At 58.6% G+C, this 15,173-nt stretch overlaps 1 protein-coding gene across 9 annotated transcripts in view; it reads right to left on the bottom strand.

The window, feature by feature from the left end:
* Window position 1: 1 nt before the first annotated feature.
* The window catches only part of SUN1 (Sad1 and UNC84 domain containing 1), a 42,543-nt gene continuing 27,371 nt past the window's right edge, over window positions 2-15,173 (bottom strand). For 5 of the 9 annotated variants that reach the window (XM_037137861.2, XM_053656953.1, XM_053656952.1 and 2 more), the window contains 15 exons: window positions 14,855-14,965; window positions 13,667-13,765; window positions 13,124-13,217; window positions 12,656-12,714; window positions 12,373-12,518; window positions 11,719-11,958; window positions 10,378-10,464; window positions 9,758-9,801; window positions 8,292-8,427; window positions 7,197-7,451; window positions 6,641-6,725; window positions 4,281-4,396; window positions 2,510-2,677; window positions 2,063-2,155; window positions 2-1,697 (listed from right to left, as the gene is read on the bottom strand). In XM_037137861.2, the coding sequence (XP_036993756.2) occupies window positions 1,584-1,697; window positions 2,063-2,155; window positions 2,510-2,677; window positions 4,281-4,396; window positions 6,641-6,725; window positions 7,197-7,451; window positions 8,292-8,427; window positions 9,758-9,801; window positions 10,378-10,464; window positions 11,719-11,958; window positions 12,373-12,518; window positions 12,656-12,714; window positions 13,124-13,217; window positions 13,667-13,765; window positions 14,855-14,965 (1,847 nt within the window). In that variant the 3' untranslated portion in view covers window positions 2-1,583. The remainder of the gene's footprint in view (window positions 1,698-2,062; window positions 2,156-2,509; window positions 2,678-4,280; window positions 4,397-6,640; window positions 6,726-7,196; window positions 7,452-8,291; window positions 8,428-9,757; window positions 9,802-10,377; window positions 10,465-11,718; window positions 11,959-12,372; window positions 12,519-12,655; window positions 12,715-13,123; window positions 13,218-13,666; window positions 13,766-14,854; window positions 14,966-15,173) is intronic. The other 4 variants (XM_053656954.1, XM_053656955.1, XR_008390028.1 and 1 more) reach the window with 3 other exon arrangements.

The following is a 15,173-nucleotide window of genomic DNA, read 5'->3' as shown; positions in this document are numbered from 1 at the left end:
CTAGAAATAGGCCATTTTATTTTTCATTAGAAGTATCTCATGCACTTTTTAAAATTAAAACTCTTTATTTAAACATTTCAATAGCATCTTAGTTTGGTGGCAGCAACAAGAGCACTACCAGAGACATATATTTGGAAAAGCATTTACAAAAATACACTGCACAAAGTCCTATCTTGCATCTTTAAAAATAAATTAATACTCAAAATATTTGCACCCAACTCCCAAATTAGTTTTATATAGGAAATTCTGATTTATATACTTATCCTGTAATATATGAAATATCTGTATATGTTTTGTTCAACTCGGCTGAACAGGCATGGGTTCCAATTCTGAGTGACAGAAAGAGCCATGTAGTCTGTGTGTATTTCAGGACTGTTGTGCAATATACATAAAACTCCAGAAAACCAGTCAGCACCATCATTTCATCTTTTTTCTGAAAATACATTTATGTTACACCATGAAACTGCTTAAGCCAGTCAAACGTTTGTAACACCTCAAGTGCCTTGTGGAACTCTTATAAAGTCTGCTCAGTTAAATTTCTCAATGTTAAATATTAATTATAACCAAAACGAGTGTCACGGGAATCGAGGGAAAACGGCCAACAGTCTGAAGAAAAGGTGAATCCCAGCCGGAGCCCGGGGAGGATGCTGCTGGGCAGTGCGACCCCACAGAACAGTGGTAGGAAGTGGCCACACTGGACCTTCTCCCTTGATGCCATCCAAATAAAAACAGTCCTCTGATTCGGAGAATGTTAGTGTTTGCTTTTAAGCAACATTCAAGAGAAAACCTGAAAAGACCCCTAAGAATAGATTTCTTGGTTCCTATTCATACAGTGAAGTAAACCCCCCCAGGGACTCCAACAGGACCATTAGGGAGAGCAGAGGGCTACTTCTGTGTCTGTCTGCGTCAGACTGCAGCTCCCACTGGTCTCAGCAAAGGGAGATGCCCCCAATTAATGAGGGTCAGCATAGGGGTCTGACTGTGAAGCTCTCACTCAGTAGAGCAAACTAAGCAGAAAAGCACGTTTCTGTCATTTCCCCACCTGGTGATGTAAAGCGACTATCCATGCTGAAGTGAGGGACAAACCCTACCCCAAAGCAAAGGAGTTGAGCACTGAAATTTGTTGACACTGATTTTCCCTGAAAGAAATGTGTGCTGGACTGAAAAGTTAAAGTCCATCTGCTCCCAAAGGCCTTTCAAAGGGCCAGTGAACGGCTAAGTGTAGAAGCTTCAAGAACACGTCAAACCTTTTAACCTCATTTGCTTCGATCCTGATGCCAGGAAAATACAAGTATTAACAGCTTTGTGTTTAAAAACAAACCCCCAAAGTGTGTGTGTCTCTGTGAACCATACATTCAAAGGAATATCCGAGACTGCCTGTCGCCCACGGGTCTCTGTGCCCAAGCACTCAACAGTGTCCCACAGGCAGGACCTCGAGCGGCGTCATGGTGTCAGCCACCCCCGTTCCTGCGCCTGCTGCTGGCAGTCGGCACCATCCCCTCGCCCTCGTCGTGTGGGGCCCCGTGTCTGTCTTGGGCTGTCCCAAGTATATACAAAATGTACAGCGGCAGCCAGCAGCATCTCTACTGCACAGGCTCTCCGTGGACTCGGAACCGGTAGAGGCACGTGTACTCCGGGTGGCCCCAGTTAGACGAGATCCGGAGTTCCACGACTTGGAAAGCTCTCTCCGGTCTCCTCTGAAACCGAAGGGGGGAGAGAGAAACTCACATTTACTTGTTTACTCGGTACAGACACTCCTAAACCCAGTTGCCTTCCTGACAGGGATGTCCGAGAGGAAGGGGCCAGGCCGGAAATGACCTGTGCCAGTTTGCTCCAGGTCGGCAGCCAGGACGCAAAGCTCGGGGGAGACCAACAGCTCATCGAAGGCCTGACTGTGTGGGGAACACGGACATCCCAAAGAGGCTCCTTTGGGAACAGAGCTAGGAGTTCAGCACCCCCTCCCCAGAAGCCCACCCTGACACCCTTCTGACAGTTGTGTTAAGGTCAGCGGCCCTGCTGACATGAGGAGACAGGGACCCTCAGGAATGGCTCTGGAGCTCACCGGGACAGGGAACGTCTGGAGTGACTCTCCATCTTGGTCAAACACAAACTGTCCCAGCAGCTGCCCTTCTTCTTGATACTCATTTTCTAGCCCCTGAAACCAAAACCAGACCATCTGTGACTCAGGAAGTGACACTGACTGAGCAGCTGCTCCTCAGCACAAGCTGGGGAGCCAGGCCCACCACAGGGGTGACAAGGGCTCCTCAGGAAGGCGTCTGGACAGGCAGGAGGGAGGGAATCAACCTCTCCGGGCCCACGCACCCTCCCGAGAAGCGCCCTCCCAGGGAGGGACAGGAAGATGTCCCTCACACCTGACCTGCCTGCTCAGAGCAGGTCCAGGCCAAGGGATGAGGATGGGCATGCATGTCAAGAACGGGCGAGTCTCCCTCTTTGCAGGTGCAGCTCTAGGAAACGCTCTGCCTGGGGAGGGAGAGTGGGGCACACTCACGTAGACAGAGAAGTCCCTGGGGGCGCTGGTGATGTTGCCTGTGGGTGACAGTGTCTTGGGGATGTGCTCCAACGCAAAGCTGGTCGGGTGGATCTCCATCGACAGCCTCACCACCAAGTAGCCCTGGGACCCTCTGAATGCCCAGCAGTTGCCTGGGTACATGTCAGGCTGCGGAGGAGGCAAAGCCCTGAGACTCAGGAGCTGAATAAATTCTTAGCCACTTAGGACACAGAAGCAGGAAGAGAAAAGGCTGATGATACCGAAATAAAAATTTTGGCATGGCCAGAAAATCCCTCATAAGCAAAATCGAAGGACAGACTGGGGAGAGGGGTTTGAGTTTCAACTCGGAAGAACGACAGTCTCCATGGTGAGAGTGAGTTTTACACCGCTGCAATAACCAGAACCCCAGAGAAAAGCAGGCAAGACGCGCAACAGGCATGTACCGAAGAAACGTGGGTACACATGCCCCCCAGCCACAGGAGGAGGCTGCCTCACCTGGGAGTGGAGAAACCGTTTACGTGGCAGCTGTCCCCAGGCCGGCGCTGTGGGAGGCGCGCTCTCACACGTGTGGGTCCATGTGCCCCAGCACAAGCGCCACATGTCTGCCCCCCTGACCCACCTTCCCCTGCCCAGGTGCTGGCAGCAGCACACGGACCGCAGAGCGCGGGCCCAGCTGGCGAGGAGCCCCTGGGCTAGTGCCACCTGCTGAGCAGAACAGCCTTCTGTGTGGCAGGCGGAAGTGATGGGATGGCACGGGACAGAGCGTACAGTTCATCCTTCATGTCCCTGGGCCCCAAAGCTGCCCTCTGCCCACACTCAGAGAAGGGACCTGGGCCTTCAATGCTTCCCACTGCCACCCCAACGGCCACCACGCTGCATCAGCGCCGTAGGAGGAGCAGGAGGCACGTGGACTCCCGGCAGCCCCTTGGCATGCCCCTCCGGCAGGTGCCGCCCGCACCTCTCCTGGGTGGTCTGGGCCGAGCCTGGTGGGGGGAGCAGCTCATCTTGCCCACGCACACCTAACTTGCAGAGGACAGCTGCCTTCTGACCACCGGGTAGCCACACTGCAGACCTGGGTCGACGACAGACCGTGAGGGGCCCACGTGTGAGTGCAGGGCAAGAGCAGCCTGTGGGCCACGGCGACTGACCGTGCTGGGGACTGAGGGAAGCCGGCAGTTACTTGTCAGACACCGGCGGGACACAAGGACAAGGCAGGGGCTCTGACAGGCCCAGAGGCCCAACTCTGAAGTTCTCAGACACTAACCTAATGCTCAGCTTATTCACAAACCCTTTTAGGACTTGTGGTTTTTAAGTGAAAGGTGACAATCGTGTGGTGTTTCATATAAAAAACCCTGAATTTTCTTTTGAAAACAGCACTACCACGAGGCAGCAGCTGAATGTGACGGTTCCTGCTCTCCACCCGACAGCCCTTCAAGGCTGTGCAACCAGCACCACCCGGAGACCCCAAGGGCATAGGCGTGGGCAGGGGGCCCATCCTGTCCGCTCCGATGCCTGAGCAGGTGCAGCCTCGCTGCACCATGGGCCCACAGTGGGACGGCGACGCCAGCACCCCCATGGTGTTTCAGGTGGACCTCAGGGCGAGGGGGCGGGGCTGGTGCTGCTGGCACCACCACCTCTCGGTGTGGTGCTCGTCCCGCCTGTCGCTGAGCTGTGCCCAGCAATGCACACACTCTCCCATCCGTACCTGTGCCTTAACAAGCATCGGAACCACCGACCCTGGAGCAGGTCGGCCTGCGAGGCAGCCGCTCACCTGGATGACGACTCGGGGTGACTGGGAGAAGTACCACAGCGGGATGCCGAACAGGCTGATCAGCGCCGTCTTGGTCTCGTATGTTTCTGAACAGCGGGTGCTCAGGATGCTTCCGCCTGCAAACCGGGGTCCAGCATACTTCAGTGTCTGACTCGACCCCTCAGGGGTCCATGTCCTTACCCACCTCAGGGACTTACTGGGAACGTGTTAAAAACTCTTGAGGTTTGTAACTTGTACAAAGAAGCTTCTACTTTAGGAGCAGCCCCAGTATTAATTTTGCTCTTTCCAAACCCCACGTCAGGAGCGCACGATTGCTTTGGGATGCGACTGTGCGTGCTGACGCCGAGAAACCCTCTACACTGGCGCCACGCCCACCTACACCTGTGGGGATGGCAGCCCACACACCCTTTGATGCTGGCAGAGAGCACCAAGCCTGCGGGGCCCTGCTGTTGCCAGGCAGGTGGGGTCAGGGCCGACAGAACAGGCCAAAGGGGCAGGATGCGCCTGTGCACGGCCCCAGCTTCCATCGAGGAAATGGGAGTGTCTGGGGCTGGAGGACGGTGACCACGGCACACACGGTGGCACTACTCCCACCCCCTTGGCTGCACTGGTCCGAATGCCGAAGCCACGTCAGTGAACCTGGTCTCCATGCCAACAGAAGGGAAGCATCGAAGAAGCCATCTGTCCCTTAACAAGAAACAGGGCAAGGGCTGGTGCCACCGCAGGCCAAGACAAACACACATGAAAAGTCATTCCTCACGAAGCCAAGGTCCCCATCACCACCCAGCCCAGCAGCTGCAGCCACCTCCTCCTGGGCGGGGCGGGGCGGGGCAGCGGACCTCAGCTGCAGCATCAACACCCTGCATTTACATTTCTGAGCCACTGAACTATCTCTTTCAGAAACACCCTAATGTTGTTCTTAGAAAGCCTCCTCCAACACACGGACACTTTCCTAGCTCAGAGTCGAAAACGTTCTGATCGGCAGCCGACACTGACAGTCCGCACCCCTCAGAATGACCAGATCTCCAGGCCATGACACAAACGCACGTGGACTGATGCTGCCCCTAGGGAGCGATGACAGGGTTAAGAGCCCGAGTCACTGTCAGTCCCCAAGGAATAGCTGAGGTGTCACTTGACATCGCGGAACTACCAGGAACTTCCTCAGAAATCGCTGTCTGAAAACTTGAGACCCAAACCTCCTACAGGGTGAGAAGGGTGCCCATCCATCCGATGCCGGGGGAGCTGGGTCGTTTTCTCCAGGGACAGCGGCACTCACCCCACCGAGGTCCCGTGAGGAGGGGTGTGGCGGAGACCAGCCTGCGCCCGTGGGGACCAGGTTCCCAACCAGGGACCACCACTCCCCACACCTCCCGAACTGCGGGCGGGCAATGAGCCAGACAGATGTGGCTTTCCAGTCCCCACTCCCTGCAGGCCCCAGCCCCGAGTATGGTGACACGTGTCATGGGCCTCCTTTTCTACAAGAAATGTTAGTCTGCCAGCCCTCACCTGTAACCCCTGAATTGTAAAAATCCAGGAAACCGAGCTTTTCTGGGACAAGGAGGAAGAGCCCCTGCTGAGCTGCCGTGAGATCCTTCAAGGTCCTGCCCCACATCCCGTGAGCACTCGCCATCGCCTCGCGGAAGCGGCTTCTCGTGGCGGACCCAGGGTCATGGGGACGGGGCAATGAGGCGCACTCCTCACGGAGCCCCGCACCAGCTGCACACCTCGCAGAGCCCGGCACCAGCCGGTCGGACGCACACAGCCCTCGAGCGACCACAGCTTCCTGTTCTCTCTCCTCGAGGAGCCAAACTACAGCCCCGCTGTCTGCCCAGTGGGCCGGCCTGGTCCCCATGATGGCTGCCCTGGCCTGTCCCCACTGGAGGGAGCGGCCCGGAGGGAGGCAGGCGTCTGAAGGGCCCTTGCCACATACCTGGGGGCACCGTGCTCACCCCACAAGCACTGACCCTGGGGGACATGGGAAGAAACTGCCCAGTGCTACCGCTGACCCCTGGGGCAGGCAGGCACATCTCAGTGACCCCACAGAAAGTGGGGATCACGGTACAGCAAGCCATCATCTTCATGCCGGTGCCGCCTTCGGTGTGTAAAGCACGTGACACCTGTCAAGTGCAGCAGCTGAGGGTGCCTCTGCGGCAGGGCACTGGAGACCAAAGGCCACCAAGATTCCCCAAACTGGGATTTTGCTGAAGGGCATACACCCACACCTGCCATGAACATCTGGCACAGCCCCAGCCTTTGCAGGGAGGCACAGACCACACCCTAACACTGACTGGAGCCACTGGCTGGGAACATGCTCTCCAATCCCTGCATTCTGTTCCGTGGTCAGAGGCCCCCTGACTCACCGCCGGACTCCAGGGCGAAGTCCACCAGGCCGGTCTTGTCCTGGGAGTACAGCTTCAGCGCGTTGTTCACGATGACATGCGCTTGCTGGGAGGCACGAGATGGGAGGACGCCGACCCAGGGGAGGAGAGACAAGGCTGCGTGTCAGCGCCAGGGGTGGGGGCGGGACGTCTCAGCGAGGGCACACTGTCCGTCAGCTGTTTGGGGCTGGCAGGCTTAAGGGACGTCCTGGGAAACCCGCACTTCAGTCTGCACCGTGGCAAGGCCACTGAGTGGCTGCGAGGGCAGAGCCTGTCTGCAGGCTCAGGCCACCTCCCTCGTCCCCAGGCCACAGAGCCCAGAGGTGTACAGAGGGCGACAAAGCCGGCTCAGCGTGGGGACTGTGCCCTGGTGCTGGGGGACTGGGAGGCTTTGGGACAAGAGGATTAATAAAAAGCATCAAGTCCTCCCAAGAAGCAGCTATGACATTGGCACCACTACATCTCTGCCCCCTGCCTGTGCTAAGTACCATCAATGTCACTGCCACCCCCCGCTTCTGCCTCCCGGTCCTCTACCTACCGCTTCCGTGATCCCCACAGCCCCCTGCTCGTGCACAGCAGACAAGATGGCCTCCGAGGTCGGCGCCCGCCCAGTCACGGACACGTGGTGGGTGATGTTCCGCAGGATGCGCAACTCCAGCTCCCGCAGCACTGCCTGCAGGTCATCCCTGCTGACAAACTGAGAGGACAGCTTCCGCAGCAGCTGGTCCAGGGCGCCGCCCTGCTGGTCGTCCAAGAACAGTAGCCTGACGGTCTCTCTAACCTGTACGTCGACCTGGGAATTTGTGAGCGAACAGAACATAAACCACTTGGTTCCTATGGCAGTGTCACCAGCTCCTCCAAATCTGTCCTGCAAACATCATGTGCCTTCCTCTCCACAGGGCATGGAAGAGCCCCTCCCAGCGCACTGGAGGAGCCCATGCCCACAGAGCCGTAAGGGGAGGTGTGGCCCAGCCAGCGGCCCCACCCCCCAAAGTCAGGTGAGGGCAGAGAGGAGAAGCCTCTCATCTTCCAGGCAGTGAACACGTTAACTCTAACCATGTACCAGAAATGCCCACCTGCGTTCTCTCTGCACACCTGCATGACTGTGTGCAGAGTGCGTCCTGGGGCTCCGTGGCCTCCGACGCGGCCATGCAGGGCTCCAGGACAGGCCATGGCCCAGATGCATAGGTTTCACGACCATAGCCTGAGCATGGAGAAACTGCCACCTGCGGCCCGGCACTGTGGCCCCCACCAGCTTAGCATCCCTGCATAACAGGGACGTGCTTGTCCCCAACCCACTGCCCAACTCTCAACTTCGGCTGAGTTTTGCACACAGATGTGTGTGCTTTTTCCGTTTTCAGCAGCTCCAAATGGCAGGTTTCCTCTTCTGCAGGAGGATGTGGCGGCCTACCGCATGCCACGCCAGCACAGGAAGGTCACGGTGTTAATGCGGTGGGTGACGGGACAAGGAAATTCGGGAGAGTGGAAGTTTTATTTTAAACGTTATTTTAAATCTTGAAAGTCTTCGAACACAGTAAGGTTGTTTAAAGGAAGCGAATAAAACTGAGACACCCACTCAGCTGGCCTCTGATGCCCCACAACCACAGGGAAGACGGCAGCAGGGGAAGCTCACCTTCTCGTGCACATTGTGGGCCTCCGCGCAGCCAGCCTTCAGCGGCTGCCAGGCCGCCAGCTCTGCCTGCAGGCGGCCCAGCTCGTGCTCCAGCTGCGCCACTGTAGACTGCAGGTGCTGCTGTTGCTCGGTGGCACTGGCAGTCCATGGGGAGGGGAGAGGAAACAGGCTCAGTCCCCCTGGTGGGGGAGCGGCAGTGGGGGGGCTGCCACTGGCCCCGTGTGCGCACAGACCCCACGCCACTCCACACCCGAGCCCCAAGCACACACTGCCAAGAGCACCACACGTCCCCCTAGTCTGCCTGAGTGTGGCACTTTGACCCCTTGTGGCTCAGTGATTCCTGAGGCTTGACTGGGGACCAGATGAGGAGCAAGAGCGTTCCCCAAGCCCCTCACCCCGTCAAGGGCTCCTGAGCCAAGAGCACACACTGCCCAACGTGCCCTAACAGGGCCCATTCGCATCCCCGTGCTCTCCTCACAACGACAACACAGCTGCAGGGGTGAGGCACGCTCACTGGCTGTTCCAGGGCTGAACGGGGCCTGTTCAGGCCCATGGAACAAGGAGTGCGACGACAATGCCCAGCCTCAGGGCTGCTGACAGCTCCTTGTGCAGCAGTGACTGTGTGGCACGAGCCACCACACGGCTGGGTGGACAGTCCTGCCTGTGCACCACAGGTGCCATCATGCAGACGCCCCTCAGAGCACACACTCTTGGGGAAATCTTGGGAGGGGTACAGATCAGCCTGGCAGATCAAGGCCGCCCGGCAGCAGGCCTACCGGACACACAGGAGCCGGGAGGTGACGGCGTGAGGGGCTTGGGGAACGCTCATGCTCCTTATCTGGTCCCCAGTCAAGCCTCAGGAATCACTGAGCCACAAGGGGTCAAAGTGCCACACTCAGGCAGACTAGGGGGACGTGTGGTAAACTTCAAGTACGAAGAGACCAACAGCTCCCATGTGGAGAGGGACGGCCTCGGTGCAGAGTGGCCGAAGGAAGGGATGGTGGGCCGGAGGAAAGCGCTGGGCCCAGTAGGGAGCTGTGCCCCACCCCAGGAATCTGCCGAGGGGTCGGGCCCTTGAGAAGGCACAGGTACGGCTTGGGAGTGGCCCAGAGCCCCTACTCCGAAGGCGATGTGACCCCTGCAGCCTCAGTGCCAGGTACCCGTTTTAGAAAGCTGGCCCACATGGCAAGGGCTGAGCTCCGATGCCCTTGGTGCTCCCAGCGTGTCACACGGAACCCTCCTATCCCACCAACCGTGATGTAAGCCCAGCTCGTCTGTACTCCAAAGTCAGTCCTTGGGGCACCCCGGGTGACAGCAGGGGGGCTGCTGCCCTTGGCACGCTGCTCAGGGAGAAGTATGTGGCAGTGAAGCCCCTAGGACCCCTCTGCCCTCGGGCGAGTGTCCCTCTGGGCCCGTCCCTGCGGTGCAGCAGTGAGGCCGGGACTGGCTCAAGCGGGCTCTCCTACCTTGCTGTCCTCAGCTTGGTCTGTCCCAGCTCCTTCTGGATGGCCTGGGAAGCATGAGAAACAGCGGGCTCACACCACCACGCACCACTCTCCGCAAAACCACACACTCGACTGTATGTGAAACCACAGGTGTTTGGCTGGGGTTTGTCCCCATAACCCAAAGTCTGGTCGTTGGCTGGCAGGTCAGTGCTGCTTTGCTTTCAAAGCACACTTTGAAAAGATGGCCAGCAGACCCAGCTGGGGGAGCTGACTGCACAGAAGCAGCAGACATTCTGAACGGGAGCAGCTTCTGTGGCTCAGTAGACTGAGCGCCGGCCTGTGAACCAACGGGTCACCTGTTCGATTCCCAGTCAGGGCACATACCTGGGCTGTGGGCCAGGTCCCCAGTAGGGGGCGTGTGAGAAGCAACCACACAGTGATGTTTCTCTCCCTTTCTTTCTCCCTCCCTTCCCCTCTCTCTAAAAATAAATCGATAAAATCTTTTTTTAAAAAAGCCATGAGATGGAATCCCGGGGGCAGGGGGACTCCTTCTCCAGTTCTGTCAAGACAGTGGCACAGGAACTGGATGGCTGCTCCGGCTGGAGAGCACTTGTCAGGGCTGCTGTGCAGAGAAGGAGTACCTCTGATCTTTCCGTCAGCTTTCCAAGGATGTCTTCCAGGTTGGAGATGCGTGACTCGTGCTCACGGTGGAAGGCCACGGGGTCAGTCTGAAACGGAAAAGGAGCAAACAGACGGTCCAGACAGGGAAGCTACAGACACACAAACCTGGTGTGTCAGGCTGCCCAGACATGCCGCGGGCGGAGAGCGCGGGGCACCACGTGGCGGAGCGTCCCAGAGGGATCAGCCACCCGGTAACAGCGCCCTTGGGGGGACCTGAGACTGTGCTGAGAGGCTGAGAGCTTCTACAGCAAAGGTGAGTGTGGACGGGGATGGCCTGCGACCCCCGGAAAGTGCTTCTCGGAGAAAGCAGACTGGCCACCACCACTCAACAAGTGCCCACCGTGTCTGGTGAGCCCAGGGCAGCGGCCTGGACGCACGGCACTCTCTCCCTCCTCAGCCATCCACGCCTGCAGGCTGTGCTGGCCTTCCTCAGGGAGGAACCCAGTCCACCATCTCCCCAGGACACTGGTGACGCCCTTCCTAACAGCCGCCCTTGGCCATCAAAGGGACTGGGGCCATGTGGCCTCCTGTCCCGCTGGGCGGGATGGGGTGGGGGCAGCACTGAGCACTCGGCGAGCTGGAGAACCTCAGGTGCTGGACGGCCCCCGTGCACTCTCCCTCAGCAATCCTCAGAAGCTGCAACTCTAGCAGGTTAGTAGGTGCACGCCCCGGGGTGAAGAAAATCCCTTCCGGTCACTCCATCAAAGGGCACCTGCCCCTCTCAGCCCCCACCACCTCCCCCCCTCTGCAGAGGCAGGCCTGCTTGGAGAGAAGACGCCTTGCTCCGCCCAGGGCTCACCGAACGGTGAGGCAGGCAGTGAGGTAAGCCTTCCAGGCAGGGAGTGGGCTGGCAGGCATGCACCTGGAGCTCAGGTAGGGTGGGGGGGTGGGGCCACGGGGAGCAGACTGTGGTGGTGACAGAGGGTGAGGACAGGGCTGGACACTGAGACACCAGGGGCAACGCACATCCTGAAGATTTTAATCTAAAACATCCTAGTTAACTTGTGGAACTGAACAGAGGGAACACTGGTTTGAGGAATGTGGGCTGACAGTCCTTTCCTTGATGGCACCAAATGAACTGGTGTCTACGCAGAGGCCTGGGGCCCCACACGGACAGAACAGCCCCTGCTGCGTGTCCCCCTTTCTGAGGGCATCCCCACTGTGGACCTGCTCAGGTGGGGCCCAGCGCACAGCAGGTCCTACTGTCCCCGACACGAGAGCACAGCTACATCCCACTGCCATGCCTGCCCCAGTCTCAGCTCCCCAGGGAAAGGAGCCACGCGGGGACCCCTCAGCCTCACCTGGGAGCCCAGCAGCCCGCCGGCACCGAGGCCCTTCAGGTGATGCTCCACCACACTCCTCACCAGGGAGGACGGCCCGGCACCCCCGTCGTCCAGCTGGTCCACCCGCACTTGCAGCTGCTGCAGTGAAGCCGTCAGCTCCCTCAGTTTCCCGTCCCGGCTCTGACACTGGCCCGACAGAGAGGCCACCTGCCTCTCCACCTCTCTCATCCAGTGCCAGGGAGAAGCCTCGGCCACACCCTAAGACAGGGAAGAAGTTCTCACAGCAACGCACACAATGCATCGAGCCAGCACCCAACACCCCAGCACAGGGCAGTCGAGGGTCTCGGCCGCACAGCGCTGGACGCCTATGGTGCCCAGGAGGAACAGGCCACACAGGCTGCACTGTTAGTGACTTCCCTACATGCAGCTAGGGTGGTTTTCCTTCTCTTCTCTATATGTTATGTATTTTCCAAAGTGACGGATGCTGCTTCTCTCCAAATTACAATGAACTGAATAATGAAATTACTTTAAAAAGACACCATTTAAACTAGTTTGCAGCATTTAAGGAGATGGACACCTGAGACCGGTTCCTAACACAGGGTGTCCCACCGAGCAGCCCTGTTCCCAGCAGCACGAGGACGGACCCTCAAGGACAGGCCGGCTGGCAATTACCTCCGGAGGTGGGAGCGGGGGGGCAGCTCCCGTCGAGAACACACCCTGGAGCTCATCGACCCTTGGTGCTCTGAGCATGCGTGTCCAGTTGAAAGTGGGCAGGAAGGACAGGAAGCTGCCCTGCCCCCAGGAGGAAAGGCCCGCACCTTGGAGGAGAGAGAAGAGGCCACGGCTGGGTGGGCAGCCTCACACACGGCCCCCCACAGGGGCGTCTCACTGATGCGCGCGCGCACACGTATGGCCGTGCACATCACTGGCTGGCAGGAGGTCAGAGTTGACTTACCAAGTAAAAGTAAGAGTGGAATGAGCAAGATTAGAAACTTGCAAGTGTTGCGAAGGCACCTGGGAGTAGAAACACAGACATGTAACATGGAGGCAGTGCCTAGCACTTCCCTCCCCTTCCTGGCCACCCAGCCCAGAGCAGCCCCCACTATGATGAGAAGGGAAGCGCGTGGTCCTGGGCTCCCACAGGCCCCTCTGGGAGGAGGCCCTGCCTGCACAGTGGTGTTGCCTGGGCCCATGTGGACAAGCAAACCCAGAGCCACACAGAGAGCTACGGGACAGCACCAAGGCACCACGGACGTTGGCCCACTGAGGAGCCCCAGGGTCCAGGTCCCTCCTCACCATATGGCCTCCCATGCACCCCCTGCCCCTGCGGGCTGCCACTTCCCTCAGGAATGGTGGCGGCCTGGGACTGGTTGAGAAACTCAAGTAAGAGCATGCCCAGCCGATGGGACGCTGGCTTCCTCACCTGGTGAGAAGAAACACGTTCAGCCAGGACATCAGAGTGACCAGCTGGTACCACCCACGACCCAGCCACCAGAGCATCCCAGTGGCCGCCTTCCCTGGAAGAGAACACCAGGCAGTGTCGGGATGTGTCCTCGAGACAACCAGGCTCCCAAACAAGGCCCAGCCAGAAGCACCAGGTGGTTTACGGACAGGCCTCTGGAGAGGAGACGCAGCAGCAGGTGGGGTGCGCTGAGAGGTGCCTGCCCGCACAGCAGGAATGCCCGCATGCTCCCACGCGGGAGGGTGGACGAGCCGCAAAGCACCCAGCATGTGAGTCAGGACACGGGCGGGACTCGGCAGAGGACACCCAGCACATGCACCTGGGTCGCAACCCTGTTAGAAGCCTCCTATTGGAGCACAGAGCTCATGCACCCGCAGTGCAGGACACAAGGACCGTCGCACAGGGAACAGAGTATGGGGCCCTAACGTGGAGTTTCCCTCCATGAGGTAGATTATTTCTGCCACAGCCTCGCAGGGACAGCACACACACAGCCCAAGTGACCACCTGGGGCCACCGCAGCCGACCACAGGCCCGACAGCACAGCCTGCACCGCAGCCCGCCCAGCAGCTCTGGTCCTCCGCAGTGTCCACCTCGAGACGTGCCCTGGACAGAGGAGACGCAGGGGGGCACACTCGAACTTGGGCTCCAGGACACCAGCTCTCTGCAGCTACCACACGAGAACCCTGATGCACAGGCCTTACCCAAATTCTGTCCTATCAGTAAGTTGACTCCCTTCTCAAGAAAAACAAAAAGCAAACCGAGTCCAAGGAAGATGCTGAAATTAACTTATGAGAACCCCACTCTCTGTCTAAACAGCTTCCACCTTTCCTGCCTGCAGCGCCCCCAGGAAACCCAGTGTGGTGGCCGGAGCTGCCGCAGGCTGCAGCTGGTGCCGGCAGGGTTTCCGTGGAGAAAAGGAGACACCGCAAAGCAAATATAGGCCCCGACCACGGTGCTGATCAACATGCTCCCGGGGAAGCGAGGCCCACTCAGGGCCCAGGCAGCAGCCATCCTGCAGCCCACGTGTCTCAGGGAACAAGCGTTGTGGAGCCACACACGGTGCTGCTGGGTAAGAGGCGACCAGGAGCCTCTGCCGGGCAGCCCAGGCTGTGCAAAGCAGAGCACCACCGCGGGGTCCCTCCCATTTGCTTTCTGGGAGTGGTGTGCTGATCTCAGCGTCTGTGTGCTGACTCCCGAAACTCCGCAGTGGCTGCTTGTGGCGACATGCAGAGACACAGGGTACAGGGGGTAGACCCACTGCTTTAGTCGTGTGTTCATGAACAGCCAGGGGGCACTTATCTCTGAAGCTCAGCTTTACAAACAAGGCTGCGGGAAAGGTGCCCCTTTCCCAAGCAGGTGCAGGTGTGCACGTGGGGGGCATCCGGGTGTGCATGTGTCGCCTGGGGCGGAGGCTCATGGTGCCGAGCATGGCACGTTCTCGCTCCCACAGCGGCACAGGCGGGAATAGCCTCTTCTGCACTTCTGACCCCCCCTGCAGGGAGTTCTTTGCCTGGACATCTGACTTCCACTGCAGACACTCCCAAAGTGTTTGGGGAGAGAGCCTCGTATTTCAGACTGAGTCCGTGGGACTGCCGCCCACCTTTAGCGAGCACCCAAACCCCAAGTGTGGACGAGAAAGCACAGGCGTTTGTGGGAACATGACAGAGACAGAGCAGACAGCGTGAGAGCAACCTGTGAGGGAAGAGCCGAGCTGTGCGGTCCCTGCTGCCCCTCCTGTCCCCGGAAACTGCGAGCGGGTGGCCAAGTGGGTCTCCAGGCGTTCCGTCCCCTCACGGCCATGGCCTGCGGGGGATGGTGATGAGCAGTTAATGTGACAGATTACTCCACGAACCTTGTCCATTCAAAAACGATGCACGATGAGTTTGAAGAAATGAGGAAGAGTGATTATCAAAGACATAAAACTCAAAGCAAATGCCACCTGGTGGTCGTTTGCATCTATGACACTCGATCTTGGAAAGAAGTCTGGGAAGCATGCCCCCCCCCAGGCAGG

This window comes from Artibeus jamaicensis, unplaced genomic scaffold (assembly GCF_021234435.1).
Source record: "Artibeus jamaicensis isolate MK-2021 breed Jamaican fruit bat unplaced genomic scaffold, CSHL_Jam_final scaffold_3151, whole genome shotgun sequence".
In the NCBI taxonomy this organism is placed as follows: Eukaryota; Metazoa; Chordata; class Mammalia; order Chiroptera; family Phyllostomidae; genus Artibeus; species Artibeus jamaicensis.
Note: the sequence above shows the minus strand (reverse complement) of the source record. Positions and strands in the feature narration are given on the sequence as shown.